This window comes from Symphalangus syndactylus, chromosome 20 (genome assembly GCF_028878055.3).
Source record: "Symphalangus syndactylus isolate Jambi chromosome 20, NHGRI_mSymSyn1-v2.1_pri, whole genome shotgun sequence".
Lineage (NCBI taxonomy): Eukaryota > Metazoa > Chordata > Mammalia > Primates > Hylobatidae > Symphalangus > Symphalangus syndactylus.
Genome location: NC_072442.2, coordinates 35,338,978 through 35,358,706, shown reverse-complemented (window position 1 = coordinate 35,358,706; position 19,729 = coordinate 35,338,978). Strand labels below are relative to the sequence as shown.

The following is a 19,729-nucleotide window of genomic DNA, read 5'->3' as shown; positions in this document are numbered from 1 at the left end:
ACCCAGCTAATTTTTGTATTTTTAGTAGAGACGGGGTTTTACCGTGTTGGCCAGGATGTCTCGATCTCCTGACCTTGTGATCCGCCCACCTCGGCCTCCCAAAGTGCTGGGATTACAGGCATGAGTCACCACGCCTGGCCGCTATGTTCCTCTTATTCACTGTCTCTGAGATGCAGGGCACCAAGACTGAATGATTGAGGGCTGGGAGGGACAGTGACACTGTTTCTTGCCACAGTGACTTCATTCCAGAAAAGATAATGCATAAGGGGTGGGAGTTAGTTCATTCACCCAGAAGACCTGGGCCACTCTCACAGGTGCTCAATACCTGCTGACCTCCCTCCCTGTGCTGTATTCCGGGTATTTTGGCAGGACGGAGAGGACTGGGTGGAGGAGCCAACAGTACTGGTGTTGCTCCGGGCAGAGGCATTTGTGTCCATGATCGACAACAGAAAGCAGGTGGGCAGAGCCAGAGGGTGGGAGGACATGGAACAGAGGGCTGACTCTTACTAGGAAGCAAGTATTAATGCAGTTTCTGCCCCTTCATGCAGGGAAGCCTGGACAGCACTATGAAAGGGAAGGAAATGCTTCAGGGCTTTGTAACTGACATCACAGCAAGGACAGCAGGGAAAGCTCTGTCACTGGTGATTGTGGATCAGGAGAAATGCTTCAGGTTTGGATTTGCCATGGTGATTTCATGTTAAAAGGGGCAGCTCTTGGGCCAAGAGGGGTGCGTTTATTCATCGCAGATGTAGGTCACTCTGCAAGGTAGTCCATCTCTAACTAAAGTCCGGGGGGATGCTCTGGTCCCGTCTTCTTCCGTATCTTCTGCCTGACTTCAGCCTGGAGCTGCTGTTCTTTGATTTCCTCCCCTGCACCAGTGCTCAGAATCCTCCAAGAAGAGGGAAACAGGGAGCAAATAAACAGACCAAGGAGAAGCGGCAGAGACGACCAGAGGCCAGCATAGGGTCCATGATATCCAGGGTAGACGCTGAAGAGGTAAGAACGTCCTGTTGCCTGAATCGGGCTGGGTACTCACTGGTCACCTGAGACTTGCTATTGATAGAGAATAAAATGCCTGCTGCATACTGCTTTCTGCCTTGGCAATGACTAAGAGAGAAGGTGCCAAACAGGGAGCCAAGGGGCTGGGGTGTGGCTTTAGTGGACAGTGACTTGCAGCTAGTCTCTCCCTACCTTTCCAGTCCATCGTTGCTTTTGGGTTTCTAGGCATTGGTGGATCTGCAGCTACACACAGAAGCCCAGGCTCAAATTATGCAGAGCTGGAAAGAGGTGGCCGACTTCACATGCGCATTCACAAAGGCTGTGGCTGAGGCGCCCTTCAAGTGAGTAACCCCAGCAAGTCCAGCCTCCACGCTGGGCCATGTCCTTTACCATGGCTCTTGCAGTCAAAGCAAATGTCCCTTTCCCCTCATCTCTGCAGTCAGCCCATTGTCTCTCAAGCTTGAGGCAGAAGGAGCTGACCTCACACCGGGGATTCTTGGGAAGAGTCCTCAAGCCTAGCCCCTTTTCAAATATTCTCCTTTCGCCTATATGTAAGTATGTGTTCTGCAGGCTGATATCATAGGCCAGGTTACCATAGGCCAAGTTACCAGGATTAATTACAGGTCAGATCACAATGTAATAAGCACGAGGAAAGCAAATTTTTAGCCTACTTAGTTCAAGGAGTGTTTATTGTCAGAATTTAAAATAAGTAAATGACCTCAGAGAGAATCCAGTCCAAGTCCCTTATTTTATACTTGAGGGGACTGAGGCCTGAAGAGATTGACTTGTCTAAGCTCCTAGCAGTTAGAAGAACCAGAAATAGATTCCAGATTGCCAAATATCCAAAGAATCTGGTACCTTCTACTAAAAGGGACTAGATGTAGTTTTTAAATGAATCAGCAACTGGCCCTATACCTGGGAACAAAGTGAGCACTCAAATTGTCAAAGGCCCAAAAAGGCCAGATGTAACATGGCGCCCACCTCTTCCAAGGTCATTGGGGGGGTTTTTCAGTTCCCACTTGAGGGGAACAGGTGTAGAAGAGTAATGAGCAACTTACAGCTCTCCATCTATGCTGTTGCAGGAAGCTCCGAGATGAAACTACCTTCTCCTTCTGTGTGGAGAGTGACTGGGCTGGAGGGGTGAAGGTAGACCGTGCTGGCAGGGGACTCGCACTAGTCTGGAGGAGACAGATTCAGCAGCTGAACCGAGTCAGCCTGGAAATGGCCAGTGCAGTTGTGAATGCCTATCCCTCCCCACAGCTCCTGGTACAGGTATGCCGCTCCAGGGCTCAGTGGTCCCCCAGATTTCCATGGACAACTGTTGAGGGCCCACAAAGGCCTCACAGGTCAGCAGTGCAGGTCCGCTAAGATCAGTGTTGATAATGCTGACCCAGGGAGGGAAGACAGGTTCTCATGCCCCAAGCCAAGCGCAGCACCCTCCACACTCATGGAGAAGGGATCACCATGGATGGTACCATATTAAGAGGTCATCTGCCACTTCCAGGCTTATCGGCAGTGTTTTTCGGAGCAAGAACGCCAGAATTTGCTTGCAGACATACAAGTGCGCCGTGGGGAAGGTGTGACATCCACTTCTCGCCGCGTTGGACCAGAGCTATCCAGGCGTATCTACCTTCAGATGACCACTTTACAGCCACATCTCTCTTTAGATAGTGCTGATTCTAGCCCTCAGGGATGAGGATGAAAAGCTGGAAACTTCCACCTCCCCAACCTCAGAGCCCGACTGCAATGAAGAGACTGGCAGCACCTCCTGGAACACAAGCCTAGGTGAGGCCCAGTCTTTCTTGGGTCTTATTTGTGAAGGTCTCTCTGCCTGTCAGCTGGGGCAGAGACTGAAATACTGCCACCTACCCTTTGGCATTTAATGTTCCTCTCCTGGCAAAAATTCACTGCAATGACAAACCACCCCCACTCCTACCCAGCCAGCCCTCAAAACACAAAGGCACAAAGACAGTCCACTCAGACACTTATTTAATAACTGTAGAAATCCAAAAGAATTAGCATCAAATCTTGAAGTCGTGAGTGAAGCTGCGGGTTGGCTTGACTGGGCTCAGCCACTGAGCTGCCTCAACCGGCCAAGGAACGGGATTATGATGACTCTGCGGACTTCTATATTGTCTTCATCTCATTGTGTGTATTATGTATTTAGTTTCAATAAAGCATTTGTACCAATGGCTCTGGAGCTTGGAGGAAGACTAAAGGAATGTGTAGTGATTCTGAGTAAGGTGTAGACCTACACAGCAGAGCTATGGGGGAGAAGATTAACAAAGTCCTTTCTTCCAATATCAGGACAGTCATCAGTGGCAGTCCCATCCAAAAGGTCATTAGGGCTAAAAGGCCCTCTCTGTCTCTGAACTATGAGATTCTTGTTCCCTCCGGGGGAGCCAAGGAGCTTGCAACTGGGAGTTTGCAGTGAATGAGCACCATGACACACACAGTCATTTCTGATCCTTCTATCCAGCTGTTGTGAAAAGATGAAGCAAAAGAGGCAAGAAAATGCTTAATCTAGCAGACAAGAGAATGGACAGTGCGATCCTTGTTTGTGCTAGCCATTGGGTGATGCACCACTTTTCAGCTCCATGATGCTACTTGTTTCCCTTCATTTCCTGTTTCCATTTATTCCCTTCAGTTATGGTCTAGAATCAAACAATTCTAAACCTCAGTGTCTTATGAAGCTGACACTTCAAAACCTGCAAAAGCAGGTTGCCTTTGAGGTATTTAGTCACACCAAGTACAACTACAGCTGTCATAGACAGAGTAGGTTTGCAGAGATCCACCTCCTTGCTTACTGGCAATTAGGGAGTTAATGCTCTAAAATTGAGGCAAGGAGCCTGGACTGTTGCCATTTTATGGAAGCCACATAAGTTGGGCAGTACTCCACAGGAGCTGCCCATGACCGGATGATAGCAAGAGTTCTATCTCTGAGTCATGAAATCTGTCTACCATGAAAGAGTCTATGCTTTGCCTGAGGAATAATCAATTCTGGTGTGAGTTCTAGTCTCTCAGGACATTATAAATGAGGGAAAATGATGTAAAGGGAAGAAAGAATACCAGAGTGGGAATCCAGTTTTGCCTCAAACTAGCTGCGAGACCAGGCAAGTCATGGAAGACCTCAGTTTCTCCGTCGGCAAGTGTTATATTGGACTGGATGGTCATGAAGTCCCTTTCATAGCCAGAGATTTTGTGTGGCTGCTAAAATGCTTACATCTCTGAGGTCCTGAAGATAACAGGAATACCCCTACCTCCCAGTTTAGACTGGATTTACTGAGTGTGGTGTTCTAGTCCCCAAAAACTTCCTCCTGATCTACCCTGATTCCCAGGGAGGAATGAAAGAAAGGGTTTGTGGCATACAAAAGTATAAATGTAGTGACAGCTGACCATTTAGTAGAAACGAGCCTTGCCTTTACACAGCTTTGTATAACAACTAGAAAAGGCTATGCTTTCTCTCTCCCCACCCCCAAGCCTACTCCTTTAGGCATGCAGGTAACTGCCCCCCACGCCCCCCCACCACCTCCCATTTCTCATTCCACCAGGGAACCCTGACTAAGGAATGAAGAAGTCCTACAAAGAGGAGGTCTCATGTACCAATCTGCAGCCATTTGATGATGGCAGGTAGGTCTGATGCTACAAAGAGGTTGTGTCCAGCAGAACCCAATTCCATAGGAATCCAAACTCCAAGGCTGGGAGGCAGCAGGTGCTGGGGACAAGCTCACTGCTGAGAGTCGGTCTGGAGGACCCACTGGAGGATCTCATGGCGGCGTAGACCCTGGACCGCATTGTCATAGATGGTGTTCACGCTGGTGCAGAGGGGCTGCTGCTGCAGCTCTGTCACCCGACAAGCAACCAGCCCTCCCACCACACCAAATAGCAGCAGCAGCAGCAGCAGCTTCAGCACAGCCCAGGAACGAGTGTGCTTCCGGGGTGGTGGCTTGCGGGGACGGGAGCCAGACTTAGATTCTGGAGGAACAGTAACAGTAGACAAAACAAGTTCAGTCAGAGGAGACCCGCTCTATACCAATCTCTGCTAGTCTCCTCTGTGCAGATCTACCTACATTCCTTCCTCAAGCAAAAACTCCCCAGGCCCCGAAGAGAAAAAATGTCTCCAGAGACCGAAACAGAAACAACTTTTCCCTTGGATCTCAAGGGGATAGATTTGAAACTGGGACTCATTCTGCGTGTCTCATGTAGCTCACAGCCCTCAGGGTCCTAAGTTCTCCCTGGTAACATGGTGATCCACGCCTCTTGGGATCGCAGAGGGAGAGGCTTATCAGGAGGCATCCAAAGCGGACAGAGTACTGTCCACTTGGGGAAACAGGGTCAGGATTTATCATTATTGTCATTATTATGATATAATGTGTATATAAAAAGAAAGCCCAAAAGGTAATACACCATATTGTAAGCAGTGATGATTGCTAGGAATGGGGGAGTACAGGTGGTTGCCATTTTCTGATATATGTATCTAGATAGATAGGTATCTTTTCTCAATTCTTTGCAATGAACATATGTTACATTTTTAATTAGAAAAAAATTAGTTTTGAGATTTTTAGACAAAATTTTAAAAAACTTGACTGAGCATCCACAATGCCAGGAACTGCATGATCCTGCCTCCTCATTTAATCCTTATCACTACCCTGAATGATCTTCATTTTCAACAAAGAAATAAAAAACCAGTGAGATCAGGAGGGTGGAAGCCTGGGGCCCTGTACTGTTCAAGACAAGGGTGAGTAGGGGCAGGGCCACAGGCCTCCACACTCTGTACAGAGCTCCTTCCCTCACCTGCCTCTCCCTTAGGGGTCCCTTTTCACCCAGAGGGTATCTGATCCTCTGCAGCATGTGGAGCCACGTCACTAATGAAATTCAACCAGACATATTCAGGTAAAACACAAAAATGTTTTCTATACAGTGTGGCTCCCTGAATGCAGACCAAATGACTCCTCTAGTGTTCAAGCAGAGAGACGTCTCACTGTTGCCCAGGCTGGTCTTGAATGATTCTCCTGCTTCAGCCTCCTAAGTAGCTGGGACCACAGGTGTGTGCCACTACACTTAGCTAATTTTTTAATTTATGTAGAGACAGAGTCTCTCTATGTTGCTCAGGCTGGTCTCAAACTCCTGGGCTCAAGTGATCTCTTCTCACCTTAGCCTCCCAAAGCACTGGGATTAAAGGCCTGAGCCACAGAACCTTACTGTAAGGCACTTTTAAGAGTAAACTTGCTGGGCACAGTGGCTCATACCTATAATCCCAGCACTTGGGGAGGCCGAGGCAGGCGGATTACCTGAGGTCGGGAGTTTGAGAACAGCCTGACCAACATGGAGAAACCCCATCGCTACTAAAAATACAAAATTAGCCAGGCGTGATGGCACATGCCTGTAATCCCAGCTACTCGGGAGGCTGAGGCAGGAGAATCTCTTGAACCCAGGAGGCGGAGGTTGCAGTGAGCTGAGATCGTGCCATTGCACTCCAGCCTGGGCAACAAGAGTAAAACTCTGTCTCAAAACAAACAAACAAACAAAAAAGTAAACTTGACTGTGTGTGTGATTTTTGCATATCTCAATGATTTTAGAACCTCACCTCTAAAAAAAGTGAGACTCTGTTCTGGGAATGCTCCAAGACACATCTGACCCAAACACCTGCACAGAAGTATGTGGGCACTGGAGAAACAAACAAGCTGGGCACTAGCTCCCTAGGAGAGTCCCCCATTCCCTGTAACCAAACCTTCTCATCCACTCCCAAGCTTTAGAGTCTACTTTATCTAAGGTTTGCAGGCCTGCTCACCCAGTCGTCTACACCTGGAAACATAAGTGTCTCCACTGTACCCCTGCTGGAATCTTACAACAGGCAGAAAACTTACTCGGGGCCTGATTTGCTTCCTTCTTAGGTTTCTTCTCCTGCTCCCGCTTGGCTGCTTTGAGGGCATCATACTCCTTTCTCCGGCGCTCCTTCTCTTCCGCCTTCTCCCGCTTCCGCAGTTCCCGCTCCTGAGCTTCCTTAGCTCGCTGCTTAGCCTCACGCTTCTTCTCTGCCTCTACAACAAAACATACCAAAATTTGACTTCTCGCCCACAAACACTCCAGCAGTTTGCTTTCCCAAGTGATTAAAGTACAGATTCTGCCACCTTTACCCTGGTGCCATTGTTCACATAAGAAATATTCAAAGGAAACAGCCAACCTTCTGCTCCTGGAAGTAGCCCTCCCCAAAAGCAGCTGCTCTCAGGGTTTGCTGAATGGATTCTGATTATGAGGTTCCTATCCTCAAGTAGCAGAGAAATTAGGGTAAAATAACAAGGAAGACCTAAGAAAGGCATGAGGGATAAGTGGTGCTCCTCTAGAATTAGGTAGTAACTCAGAAGGCATAGCAACTGATTGCCTTCTAGAACTCAGCTATGAAGAGAAAAAACCATGGCAGTTTTCTATGGGACTCCTATCTTCCCAAGCTTCAGAAATGAATGTGGCATGGGGAGACAAGTGAGAAGAAAAAATGAGCACTCAAGTTTAGGGTTAGAAACAATGACACCAGGAGCAGTAGCTCATGCCTATAACCCTAGCACTTTGGGAGGTGAGGCTGGGAGTATCACTTGAGGCCAGGAGTTCGAGACCAGCCTGGGCAACATAGCAAGACTGTCTCTATAAAAAAACAAAAAAAAAATTAGCTGGGTGTGCTGGTGCATGCCTGTAGTCCCAGCTATCTGGCAAGCTGAGGTGGGAGGATCGATTGAGCTCAGGAGGTGGAGGTTGCAGTGAACCGTGATCGTGCCACTGCACTCCAGCCTGGGTGACAGTGAGACCATGCCTCAAAGAAAATAAAAGAAAAAAAGTAACAATGGCAATGTTGTTCTAAAAAAGTGAACCTACCTTCTTACTACTGCACTGACTTTTTTTTTTTTTTTTTTTTTTTTTTAAGGCTAGTCAAGTGAAGCAGTGGGAGTGGAGAAGGAAGAAAGAAATCTCTAACTGGTTGTGATGAATTAGTTGTAAACACCACTGCACTAGGACCAGCCTGCATTTGACTAGTCTTAAAAAACAAATACTTGAACTCATGAATCTGAGAACTGCACACAGGAACACATTCAGATTTACTCAATGGTTCAAGCATGTTTACAAACTTCCAAATTACAACCTCTAAATTATGGAGTTCTAAAAATGCATTTCCAAATTAGTTATCTGGAAGTCTGAAATACACTTTTCCAAAGCCAGAATGCCACAAATGATGGTTAAATGTCCTTTTAGGGCTTAAAAGCCTACGTTAGCCATAATGTAGCTGAATAGTACTACTGTAAATACTGTAGCTTTCCACTGCTTCTCCATGTAGAAACAAGCCCCAGGTTCCAGCTGGGCACCAGAATGCCAAGAACACACTCCACCCAGCCTCTAGGGAACATGGGCCACTGAGGTGAAGGCAACAGGGGTCAGAGTAAACACGGGTATGTCTTGCCACAGTGGCCATGCGTAATAACGGATGGCTGTAACTTGGCATGGTGCTCTCAGGGACTGCCTGTAATCAGTACTGTACACATCCCTTCTTGAACCACAGGACTCCTCCAGTGAGGGGCTCAGAAATCAGCCAGCCAGTCAACAGAGCACCTACTACATGCCAGGGGTTATTTTAAGTACTTGAGATGCAGCAATGGAGAAAACAGGCCACGTTCCAGTGCCTGTATCATTTACTTTCTAGAGGAGAAAGTAAACAGGTGAACGTAAAGATGACAGTGATCTGTGCCCTAAAGAAACTAGCAGAGGGGCACCTGTAGTCCCAGCTACTTAGGAGGCTAAGGCAGGAGAATGGCTTGAAGCCAGGAGGCGGAGGTTGCAGTGAGCCAAGATCATGCCACCGCACTCCAGTCTGGGCAACAGAGTGAGACTCTTGTCTCAAAAAAAACAAACAAACAAAAAAAAAAAACTAGCAGAGGGTATGGCAGAGTGACAGGTAGAATGGCTACTCTAGTCCAGTGGTTCTAAAAGGGTTACAGTTAACTTAAGGCAACATTTGAGCAGAGATGTGGGATTATGAAGCCAGCACTTAAAGAGACTAAGGGAAAAGGAAACCCAGCAAAGCCCCTGAGTGAGACTGCAGTTGGTGTACTCAAGCTGAAGTTAATGGCCCAGTTTCACTCGTGTGTGCAACAAGGTCGGTGGAGAGCACGCAAGCAAGCTTGGGCCAAGGTGGGTTTTGCTGGCCTTGTCAATGATTTTGGATTTCATTCTAAGTTCAGTGGGATGCCATTAGAGGGTTTTAAGCAAGTAGCGGCATAATTATTTATGTTGTAAAAAGATCTCCCAGACTGTTGTGAAGAGAATGAGTTTAAGGAGATGAGAGTATCATGGAGACGTGCTGGAAGGCATTGTGGTGGTCCCAGAATGGTGGCTGGTTAGAGATGGCACTGGAGCTGGAGAAACAGTCCCACATAGGACTTGCTGACAGATTGGATGTGGGAATTACAGAAAAAAAGGAGTCATTAACATCTTTCCTATTTCAGGCTTGAATAACTACAGGGAAAGTGATTTCCTATTACAGGGAACACTGGGAGGGACTGAAGAGGCATCAGGAATCTGTTTTAGCCACATTTCATATGAATGCCTATTAACCCTCCAAGCAGAGATGAAATATAAGCAGTTGACTGCCTCTAGAGCTCAGCAGAGAAGCCAGTACTGAAGAGAGATTCATCAGATAAAGACGATACCATCCACCACAATACTGTCCCCCCACCGCCCACTAACTGTTCTTCATGACTATTCTACTGGATCCCAGCTCCTGAAGCATGAGAATCCACTGGCTGGGATGAGGATCTGAAAGATAACTACAAGAGGGACAGCCACCTACCACGTTCTACTTCCAGCCGCCGCTGCCTCTCCCGCTCCTGATCTGCCTGCACGGCCTTCATGTGCTGTAACACCTGCAAAGGGAAAGGAGGAAAGTAGTGCTCTTCATGGTCATGTTTGCTCAGGGAAGTCTCAAAAAACAGACTATTTTCAGGCTCCCAGATTATCATGGTAGCAATGTAGAACTAATAAGAGTATGGCGTGAACCCGGGAGGCGGAGCTTGCAGTGAGCCGAGATCGCGCCACTGCACTCCAGCCTGGGCGACAGAGCGAGACTCCGTCTCAAAAAAAAAAAAAAAAAAAAAAAAAAAAAGAGTTAGGCTGAATGTGGTGGCTCACGCCTGTAACTCCAACACTTTGGGAAGCCGAGGTGGAAGGACTGCTTGAGCCCAGGAGTTCAAGACAAGCCTCAGCAACATAATGAAACCCCGTCTCTACAGAAAAATGAAAAAAATTTGCCAGGCGCAGCGGCACATGCCTGTAGTCTCAGCTACTTAGGAGGTCAAGGAGAGAGGATCACTTGAACCCAGAAGGTTAAGGCTGCAGTGAGCTGTGGTCATGCCACGGCACTCCAGCCTGGGTGAAGACTGAGACCCTATCTCAAAACAACCACCACCACCACCACCACCAAACTAATGGAGTTAATTGTATCTTTGTATCCTAAAATTACTGTGCCAACCTTAGTTGGAGAAGAGTGCTATGAGCCCAGGTCATTAAAACTGTCAGAAAAAAGTGAAACACAATGCCAACTCGAATCTGTAAAAAGTTCTGCCATTTACACTCACTCTCACATGCATGATTCCATATGACCCTCAGCAACAACTTGGGAACAGCATTTCCTCCAACATGCTTTCCTGACTGCCCCTCCTGTGGCTACCTTAAGTCCCCCTCCATCTACTCCCGTGGAATTCAACACAGGACATTGTAGCCACTTGCTACCTATCTGGCTTGGTCATAAGATGGCAGATTCCTTAATGGCAGGAACCGCTGTCTGGTCTGTAGGTATCCCACAGGGGCGTGGCTAGCACAGTTTAGCTAATTGCAGGCATTCAATACATACATGAGGTATGGCTAATTCCCATTTCAAAAGAAGAAAACCGAGACTCATAGGGTGATTTGTCCACTGCTGATGGCCAGAAAGCAGCACAGCTAAGACCTGAGCACAGTCCCCTGCATTCCTAGGGCAGAGCTTGTCCCACACACTTTCACCACATGCAGAAGAGAGCTCCGAGAGAAGCCTACACACAGCACACTTATACTCGGCAATCTGAGCTCCCCAGATCCACGTCAACTCACTCATGGATGACCTCTAACCACACAATCACAAAGATTCTTGCTATGGTGGGTGGAGGAGGTAAAGACCTTTTTTGTTCGTATTTTTTTAAAGCTGGTATTCTTTGGCTGTAGGGGACAGAGTGTAAGCTTGGAGCCCAACGCAATCCTGACTACCCCTTATTGTATAACCTTGGCAAGTGACTTAACCTTTCTGAGCCGATTTTCTGATCGAGAAAACAGAGATAAGATATACTTCTATGGAGTGTTGTGAAGAATAAATAATATAACTTGTATTGGCTGCCTTGTATAATCTCTGGCATTATATGTGCTAAGTACTGCTGCTTATTTTCTTTACCGTGTAAGAAAAAAGAAGAAAACCCAAACTATTAGCAAAAGGGTCTTGTTTTACTACTGCACTTAACAATTACATTTGAATATGCACGCGCATGAGACAGACATGTATATTCATATGTAATTATTATTTCTAGAAAACTCCAGACACGCATACCTCCAGACAAGCACACACCCATCATAAGAAGTATTCAGGAGCAGACCAGCAAAAGGATCTCCTTTCAAGAGCCTGGTTTGGGCCAGGCGCGGTGGCTCACACCTGTAATCCCAAGCACTTTGGGAGGCCAAGGTGGGCAGATCACTTGAGTTCAGGAGTTCAAGGTCACCCTGACTGATATGGTGAAACTCCATCTCTGCTAAAAAATACAAAAATTAGCCGGGCGTGGTGGTGTGCACCTATAATCCCAGCTACTCAGGAGGCTGAGGCAGGAGAATCTCTTGAACCTGGGAGGTGGAGGTTGCAGTGAGCTGAGACTGCACCACTGCACTCCAGCCTGGACGACAGAGCGTGACTCTGTCTCAAAAAAAGAAAAAGAAAAAGAAAAGAAAAGAAATCAGGTCTGGACTCAGAGTTAGGGCTCAGGGCACTCAGGTAGTAGAGAAGTCATGGGTCCCTTTGCCATGATGCAGAGAGAGTGTGGAAAGTAAGAGTCCAGGGTGTTGGCTGAGGAAGAGGAGTGAGGGGAGTGGATCACCTGAGGTCACGAGTTCAAGACCAGCCTGGCCAACATGGTGAAACCCCATCTCTACTAAAAATGCAAAAATTAGCCAGTCGTGGCCGGGCGCGGTGGCTCACGCTTGTAATCCCAGCACTTTGGGAGGCCGAGGCAGGCGGATCACGAGGTCAGGAGATCGAGACCACGGTGAAACCCTGTCTCTACTAAAAATATAAAAAAATCAGCCGGGCGTGGTGGCGGGCGCCTGTAGTCCCAGCTACTCGGAGAGGCTGAGGCAGGAGAATGGCGTGAACCCGGGAGGCGGAGCTTGCAGTGAGCCGAGATCGCGCCACTGCACTCCAGCCTGGGCGGCAGAGCAAGACTCCGCCTCAAAAAAAAAAAAAAAAAAAAAAAATTAGCCAGTCGTGGTGGCATGCCCCTGTAATCCCAGCTACTTGTGGGAGAACTGCTTGAACCCGGGAGGCATAGGTTGCAGTGAACTGAGAGTGCGCCACTGCCCTCCAGCTTGGGTGACAGAGCAAGACCCCGTGCTAAAAAAAAAAAAAAAATTAATTATCTGAAAACACAGGCAATGCAGAAATGGGACGGATTCTCATAGTCTGGAGTCTGTGAGCTCCTGGAGGGTAAATTTTTGTCTAGCTACTCTAGTTCATAGCATACAGTAAGCACTTGATGAATACATTGAACAAATCATTTTTAAAAGTTGCTTTAATATGTACCAAGCTGATTAAGACTAACCCATATACCCACCAGGTTTAGGTCTTACCTGCTCAGAGCTAGTAAGACCTAAACTAATTTCTGCAGACAGACGACCTGATTCTGACTGGTCCAGGCCATTTCCCTACAAAGCCTAAAGGTGTGCTGCGGCTCTAGGACAGCTGTGCCAGGGACCATGGCTTTAGTTACCACATCCACTATGTTGCATTTGTCTGAAAGACATATGCAAATACAAAAGGCCTTTGTATTCAATAAAAATTATTTTTGTATGTCAAAAACTGTGGAATATCACCAATTTCCTATGATTCCACATATTACCTACTGAATGAATGGATGGATGGATGAATGAAAGGTGTGTATATGCTGAGGGTTTCTTGTGTCAGAGAAATGAAAGTAATGCCGACTCCTCAGGGCTGTGAGGATTGTGAGATGGTGCATGGAAAGCATCCAGGACAAGGAAAGAGTAATCGATGGTAGCTACTGTCAGCTTGCAGAACAGACATCACTCCTACAGCACCCAGTTTTCAAAAGAGAATTTCACTGATCACTTATACTGTTCTCATCTAAGGGAAAACTCTTGTCTTAGCTACTTGGTTGTGTTAACTTTGTGCTTGATTTCTTGTAATAAGAGATGATACAGATGACGAGATTATATAAGCCCTGAGCTAATGATAAGAAGTATCTTACTCTCTTACTCTCTACTTGAGACAGCAGAGACTCATCATTCACCCATGAATTCTAGTATTTAAAGTTAAGTCTTTTTTGTTCAACATGCACCTTAAACATAGCCAAGTCAGTCATCTGGTGCTCAGCTGAAGCAGCAGCAATCTGTTCCAAAGCTGGAGGGAAAAAGTGACTATAGTTGGAGTTATTAAGAGATAGGTATAATGCTATTCTTAATAGGCAGGGTACGGCACCTTCCAGGCTACTGACCACAGACAATGGTTGTCTTGCATGCTTTCAGTTCCTCACTCTTATGTCAGATGACTCAACTGTAATCAAATACCCGGTCTGCCCAGGACGTGCCTGCTTACAGCTATAAACTTATAGCTATAACACCTTTATCATCACTTTTATTATCAACATTCCTATGACTGTGCCTCAGAAAGGCCACAGCCCCTAACCCCCTGGTACTGTTAAAACAACTGTCCACACAGTTTCATGTTGCATCATGCAAGGTCCTGGCTTCTTAAGAGAGGAAGTACTGCAGTAGAGAAGGCAGTCTTGTTCTGCGACTTGTGAAGTAAATGCAGGCCGGGCATAGTGGCTCACGCCTATAATCCCAGCACTTTGGAAGGCCAAGGTGGGTGGATCATTTGAGGTCGGGAGTTTGAGACCAGCCTGGCCAACATGGCGAAATGCCATCTCCACTAAAAAATACAAAAACTAGCTGGGCATGGTAGCAGGCGTCTGTAATCTCAGCTACGTGGGAGGCTGAGGCAGGAGAATCGCTTGAACCTAGGAGGCGGAGGTTGCAGTGGGCTGAGATTGTGCCACTGCACTCCAACCTGGGCAACAGAGCAACTCTGTCTCAGAACAAATAAAAAACAAAAAAATAAAGTAAATGCAGAAACAAAGGTCTCTGCTTGACAGGCTCATAGTGGACATATTTCACTCGGACCTGAATGCTTAACTCCACACAAAGCTCCAGGTGCCCTAGGAGGGAAAAACAGGAGGAGGAGAAATCCCAGGGGAGTGTGTAAGGAGCCACCGGGAGGGAGCTTGGTGCTTACCTTGTTTGCACACTGCTTACACTGCTTCTCATCCAAGCAGTCACCTGCCACCTTGGCCAGGACAGGATCCAGGGGGTTATCCTTCAGGTCCAACCACTTCAGGTTCTAAAGAGATAGGCAATGGGCAAAGAGGCTCGTTAAGCCCGAGTTCACATACATAGTCCCTCAGGGGGAAACAAAATGAGCAGGAAGAATGCCCCTCTGTGTTCCACATATAGGGAGCACCATCTGAGGCAGGACCAACAAGCGGGCATTTCTGTCAGCCTTTCTCAGGGCCGTGCTCCAGAGTCCCTGAGTTCTCTGCCACACCTGGCCATGAAACACTGGTTCACGAATTGTTACCTTGAGCTGAGCAAAGCTGACAGGCAAGGTGATCAGCCTGTTGTTGAGGAGATCCAGGTGCTGGAGGTTGACCAGACGGCCGAAGTCTGCCGGCAACTGCTGCAGCTTGTTCTTACTCAGGTCTAGCTTCACCAGGTGTGTGAGGCCACAGAAATCCGACTAGGATCCAAAGAGAGAACCTAAGCTAGGCTTGTCCAACCCACGAGCCACGACAGCTTTAAATGTGGCCCAATACAAATTTGTAACCTTTCTTAAAACACTACGAGATTTTTTTTTTCCTTTTTCAGCTCATCAGTGTATTTTATGTGTAGCCCAAGACAACTCTTCTTCTTCCAATGTGGCCCAGGGAAGCCACAAGATTGGATACTCCTCATCTAAACCTTGGGCTCACACACTTTGGTATAACAGTCTGGAAGCCCTCAAGTCAGAGGTACCCCCTGTAAAAATCCTGGCTCTACCGTTAGCAGCCGTTCTTCCTCAAATGAAAATGCAAAGAACATCTACCACTCCTGGTGATAATTACCAAGATGTGCATGGAAAAGGGCTTAGCACAAAGTAGGCACAAAACACTATTCCTTCATCCTCAGTTCTTGCTCCAGCCCACCCTCCGCACTGCTCCTGGAGAGATGTGGGACCCATTCTGTCCTTCCACAGCACCCTATGCTCACCATTCATAGGATCTGTCGAAACAGCTTGCTCGTTCATTTTCTTAAAAAGATCAGGCACTCCTGGAATAGTCAGTCTGATTCTTGTTATTTGCAGCGCCTAACACAGTACTTAACACAGGTGCTCAACGGACATTCTGTGAATAACTAACTGAACGGGCTGGGGTCCATCCTACCCAAGTCCTGGCTCTTTCTCAACACAGGTCAAGACATCCCCCTGACATTAAGCCTTTGCTAAGCACCCATCTGAAAGCGATGGTACAACCTCAGCTAATGAGGCACTATTCATGCTCTCTAGGGACTTGGAAATGCCAGTGGATCTGCAATGCAGAGTGAAATGGAAGTTGTCAGTACAGACAACAGAACAAGCTCAGATCAGAAAGTGCACTTGGCTGAATGACCATCTAGCAAAGCGTACAGAAGGAGTGCGGCTGCAAGGAATTGCTATCCTGCTTTTATTTTTATTTTTTTAGAGGTGGGGTCTTGCTATGTTGTCCAGGCTGCTCTCAAACTGCTGGGCTAAGTGATTCTCCCACCTCAGCCTCCTGAGTTACTGGGATTATAGGCATGAACCACAGCTCCCAACATATTCTTCTTTTATTCAACACAAAATACTTCCTGGAAGAAGTGGGATCTCAGATGCTTTTTGAATGTTAGAAACAGTTTTTGATGAGCTGTGAGAAGGTACTGTGGACAATGAGCAAGGCCTAGGAGAATACTGTGAGATGAGTGGACTAATGATCCAATGAGGACATTGCCAACTTCTGAACTTGACCCCTGAGCCACAGCCAGGGCCAAATAGGAAGTCACCCTGGAGTACAGCAAGGAGTGGCACGGCTAGAGTGATGGGTGGAAGTGGCAATAGCAGCACACTTAGGCCTGACCGTGCAAGAGCACTGCTATGTTGGAGAGGCTGAGGGGCTGAATGAATCCGCTGTCTACACAGGTGGAGTGGAAGGAAAACTAGCAGACGTTGTGCAAGAAAAATAAAAAGGATTTGATCATAGATTGAATGTGCTGACCAAATTGAGCAAACCTCAACTAATTCAAGTCCTTTAGGAGAATAATGATAAGGTAGCCCATAAAATCACATTCTTTCTTGCTCCCCATCAAAAGATGCACAAGAATGCAGAGCAACTTACAAAATTGTCTCTAGCATCCTCTATGCAGTAGGGAGGTAAACTATTTTTCAGAGGAATAAAATAATGTAGAAAAAAGATGAGCCCAGTAAGTTACTAAGCATCCTGTTGAGTTTAGTTTTCTGTGGCCTGACTTTACCACTGTTCTGAGGAATGAGGCCTGCATCTCAATTCCTTTCCCACTGGGACTAACCACCCCACTCCACTGTGCCTCCCCTACACGCTCAGATATAGCTATAGCCTGCCTGTAGGCCTATCCTGAAATTATGCCTTATGACACCCTCCCACCCCCCCTCAACCCCCAAAACAGGAAGGAGATGCATCTGAGGCACCAGAAGGAGTCATGGCTGCATGCCAATCTTACCGGTAGAGTAGTCAGTTTATTACAAGACAGATCCAGGATGGTGGCCTTTGGAAGGGCAGCCTAGGTAAAAGAGGATGAGAAAAACCTGTCAGACCAACACCTGAAACAATTCAGTGACATCTGTTAATGAAGCATTTTCCAGAGAATGTTCCCATGATTAGGAAAGGCCTTTTTAAAATGGCAGTAAAGAGTAATGTTCCTGGGAATAAGAGGAAAAATAAGCCAGACAACCATGATCTAAGGAAGAATGCAAAGAGAAGGGATGTGGCTGTACAACCTCCAAGAAGGGAAACCTTAGGCGAGGCACAGGGACTCACACCTGTAGTCTCATAGTCTCAGCTACTCAGAAAGCTGAGACAGGAGGATCACTTGAGCCCAGGAGTTTGAGGCCGGCCTGGGCAACACAGTGAGACCCCATCTCAAAAAAAGAAAAGAAAGGAAGGAAGGAAGGCAGGCAGGCAAGCAAAATTTAGATTCTTAGACATTATTCCTAGCACTTTAAAAATAAATATTACCAAGCGTCCCTCTTATTACGTTTCAGGGCAGGGACAGTGTCTAATAAAGCTTTGCAATTTCCATATTCCCCAGTTCAGGCCCTTCCTCAGAACAGGTGCTCAGTATCCATACATGTTGCCTGAATCATGACTGATAGAGTAAGTAGTGGAGTGAATGACAGAGTGAAAAAACAAGGCCCTGCCGGGTGTGGTGGCTCATGCCTATAATCCCACCACTTTGGGAGGCCGAGGCAGGCAATCACCTGAAGTCAGGAGTCCGAGACCAGCCTGACCAACACGGAGAAACCCTGTCTCTACTAAAAATGGAAAATTAGCCAGGCATGGTGGCACACACTTGTAATCCCAGCTACTCGGGAGGCTTAGGCAGGACAATCGCTTGAACCCGGGAGGCAGAGGTTTCGGTGAGCCGAGATCACTCCTGGGCAACAACAGCGAAACTCCATCATCAAAAAAAAAAAAAAAAAAAAAAAAAGAGGCTCTCACAGCCCATCTCTATTTTCCCATGGTGTCCAGGCTGGACAAGCTCAGCAAAACTTCCTCCCTAAGGTTAATGCTGGGCTGTTCAGATGCCTGGAGTATATGGTTTCAGAGAGCAGTCCTAGGGCAGGGTGAAATAAGGCTGGCCATCTATCTTCCTGGGGTAGAAAAGGAGGCATATATTCAGTTAAGGATCCTCTGGCAACCTGCACTTTCTGTCACAGAGTCGTAAAAGTGAAGTCTGACCACCTAAAAAAGTTTTAAATACTACAGTGGGAAAAACACAGTAACAGCTACAAGTATCAGTATTTGCTCCTTCCAAGCATTTTCCATTACAATGGTATTTAACCTCGCAATAAGCGTATGAGATAGAAACTGTTATCACCATTGTATAGATGAGGAGATCTAGGCATAAAGGCTAACTAGCTTGCCAAGGGCACTCAGCTATTAAGCAATGGAGCTGGGAGGGGCTGGGAACCCGGTTCTAATCACCGTAATACCCGTCCACGGTGGAATAAAGACTGGGCCCAGCGCCCAAGGCAAATGTAATTTATCAACGGCAGAAAGCAAAGTGTGGGTCACCCAAAGTGAGTCTAGTAGGGCGTTGGCGGGGGTGGGAGGGAGAACAGAGTGGGAAAACGAGGGATGTGGGAACTAGCTCCACGCTGACAAAACTAGATGCTTACTAATCTCCCTGGAGCAGTAAGCCTCAGTTTACAGGGGAAAGGTTGGGGGAGAGAGGGGCGAAGGGGACTCCCGCCAGTTTCAGCGGAACTGGGGTAAGACTTTACCAGCCAAGCTGGGGGGAGACTTTACTTTCTTCGAGGTAGGCTGCCTCAGGGCTCGGGCAGCCAGCTGGAATTGCCAGCTTCCTAGAAGAGCCAGGTTCTGGGCCACACCCAGGTCTACCAGGAGGCCTACTCCCCCGGAACAAGCCTCATTCATTCTCGAATACATCCAGTAACTGCTCCGTGTGCTCCTACTCAGAGTCGGGCACGGAGCTGGGCGCTGTAAAAGCCCCCCAAAGGTGACAGATTCGCTTCTTGGCCTGTAAAAAACCTAGGGCCAGAGAAGCAGATCTTCCCTATGTTCTGGAACTGCACCAAAGTGACACGTGTACATCCCGGGAAGAACCTTGGGCTGGATGCGGCCTCCTAGGAGACTTAGTCCCACCACCCCGCTTCTTTTTAAAGAAAAGGAAACTGATGCTTTTAAAGAAGAGGAAAGTAGGTGGCCCACGTAGGGGTCAGCGCCCGGCGAAGGTGGGCGCCTAGGCCTCGCGGGACGATACTGACCAGCTCCTTCACCGGGACCTCATTCAGGTCGCTGAGGCTCAGGTCCAGTTCGTTGCCGTCCAGCTTGTCGCGGAGGTTCCCGCCCTTGCTACCGGCCTTGGTCATGGTAACGCCGGCTGAGAGGCCCCGGCTGATGGGTTCCGGCGGGTGAAAGGAGCTGAAATGTCGCTTGTCAGTTCAGCGGCCCCCCACCCAAACGACGACGCCTGAGCCCTCCGTCGCCGCCGATGCGAGACCGCCTCCGCCTGTCCGCCCGCCGGCCGCAGTCCGAGCCCCGCGCCTAGCTCCCACCGGTGCCGCGACGACGACCACTTCCGTGTCCACGTCACCTTCCGCGACCACTGAGAT

At 47.7% G+C, this 19,729-nt stretch overlaps 2 protein-coding genes across 12 annotated transcripts in view; one reads left to right on the top strand and one right to left on the bottom strand.

Annotated features, from left to right (window-relative positions):
- The window catches only part of EME1 (essential meiotic structure-specific endonuclease 1), a 10,593-nt gene extending 5,192 nt beyond the window's left edge, over positions 1–5,401 (top strand). For 5 of the 11 annotated variants that reach the window (XM_055255822.2, XM_063628271.1, XM_063628273.1 and 2 more), the window contains 6 exons: positions 370–456; positions 549–670; positions 879–996; positions 1,225–1,340; positions 2,082–2,271; positions 2,504–3,217. In XM_055255822.2, coding sequence (XP_055111797.2) covers positions 370–456; positions 549–670; positions 879–996; positions 1,225–1,340; positions 2,082–2,271; positions 2,504–2,695 — 825 coding nt within the window. In that variant the 3' untranslated portion in view covers positions 2,696–3,217. Of the gene's footprint in view, positions 1–369; positions 457–548; positions 671–839; positions 997–1,224; positions 1,341–2,081; positions 3,218–4,550 lie in introns of those variants that run through there. The other 6 variants (XM_055255821.2, XM_063628270.1, XM_063628269.1 and 3 more) reach the window with 4 other exon arrangements.
- On the bottom strand, positions 2,972–19,729 carry LRRC59 (leucine rich repeat containing 59). The gene is made up of 7 exons (XM_055255823.2): positions 19,382–19,729; positions 17,095–17,154; positions 14,927–15,085; positions 14,585–14,689; positions 9,833–9,905; positions 6,867–7,040; positions 2,972–4,974 (listed from the first exon to the last, which is right to left on the bottom strand). The coding sequence occupies exons 1-7, from the start codon at positions 19,484–19,486 to the stop codon at positions 4,727–4,729; spliced, it is 924 nt and encodes a 307-aa protein (XP_055111798.1). The 5' UTR covers positions 19,487–19,729; the 3' UTR covers positions 2,972–4,726.

What these genes read in the sequence shown, in the direction of transcription:
- LRRC59 (XM_055255823.2), bottom strand. Translation starts at nt 19,486, where the DNA reads ATGACCAAGGCCGGTAGCAAGGGCGGGAACCTCCGCGACAAGCTGGAC. An exon ending in GCGGCTGGAAGTAGAACGTG is followed by an intron (nt 7,041 to 9,832) that starts GTAGGTGGCTGT and finishes GTTTTGTTGTAG; the next exon opens with AGGCAGAGAAGAAGCGTGAG. An exon ending in GGAAGCAAATCAGGCCCCGA is followed by an intron (nt 4,975 to 6,866) that starts GTAAGTTTTCTG and finishes CTGTTCCTCCAG; the next exon opens with AATCTAAGTCTGGCTCCCGT.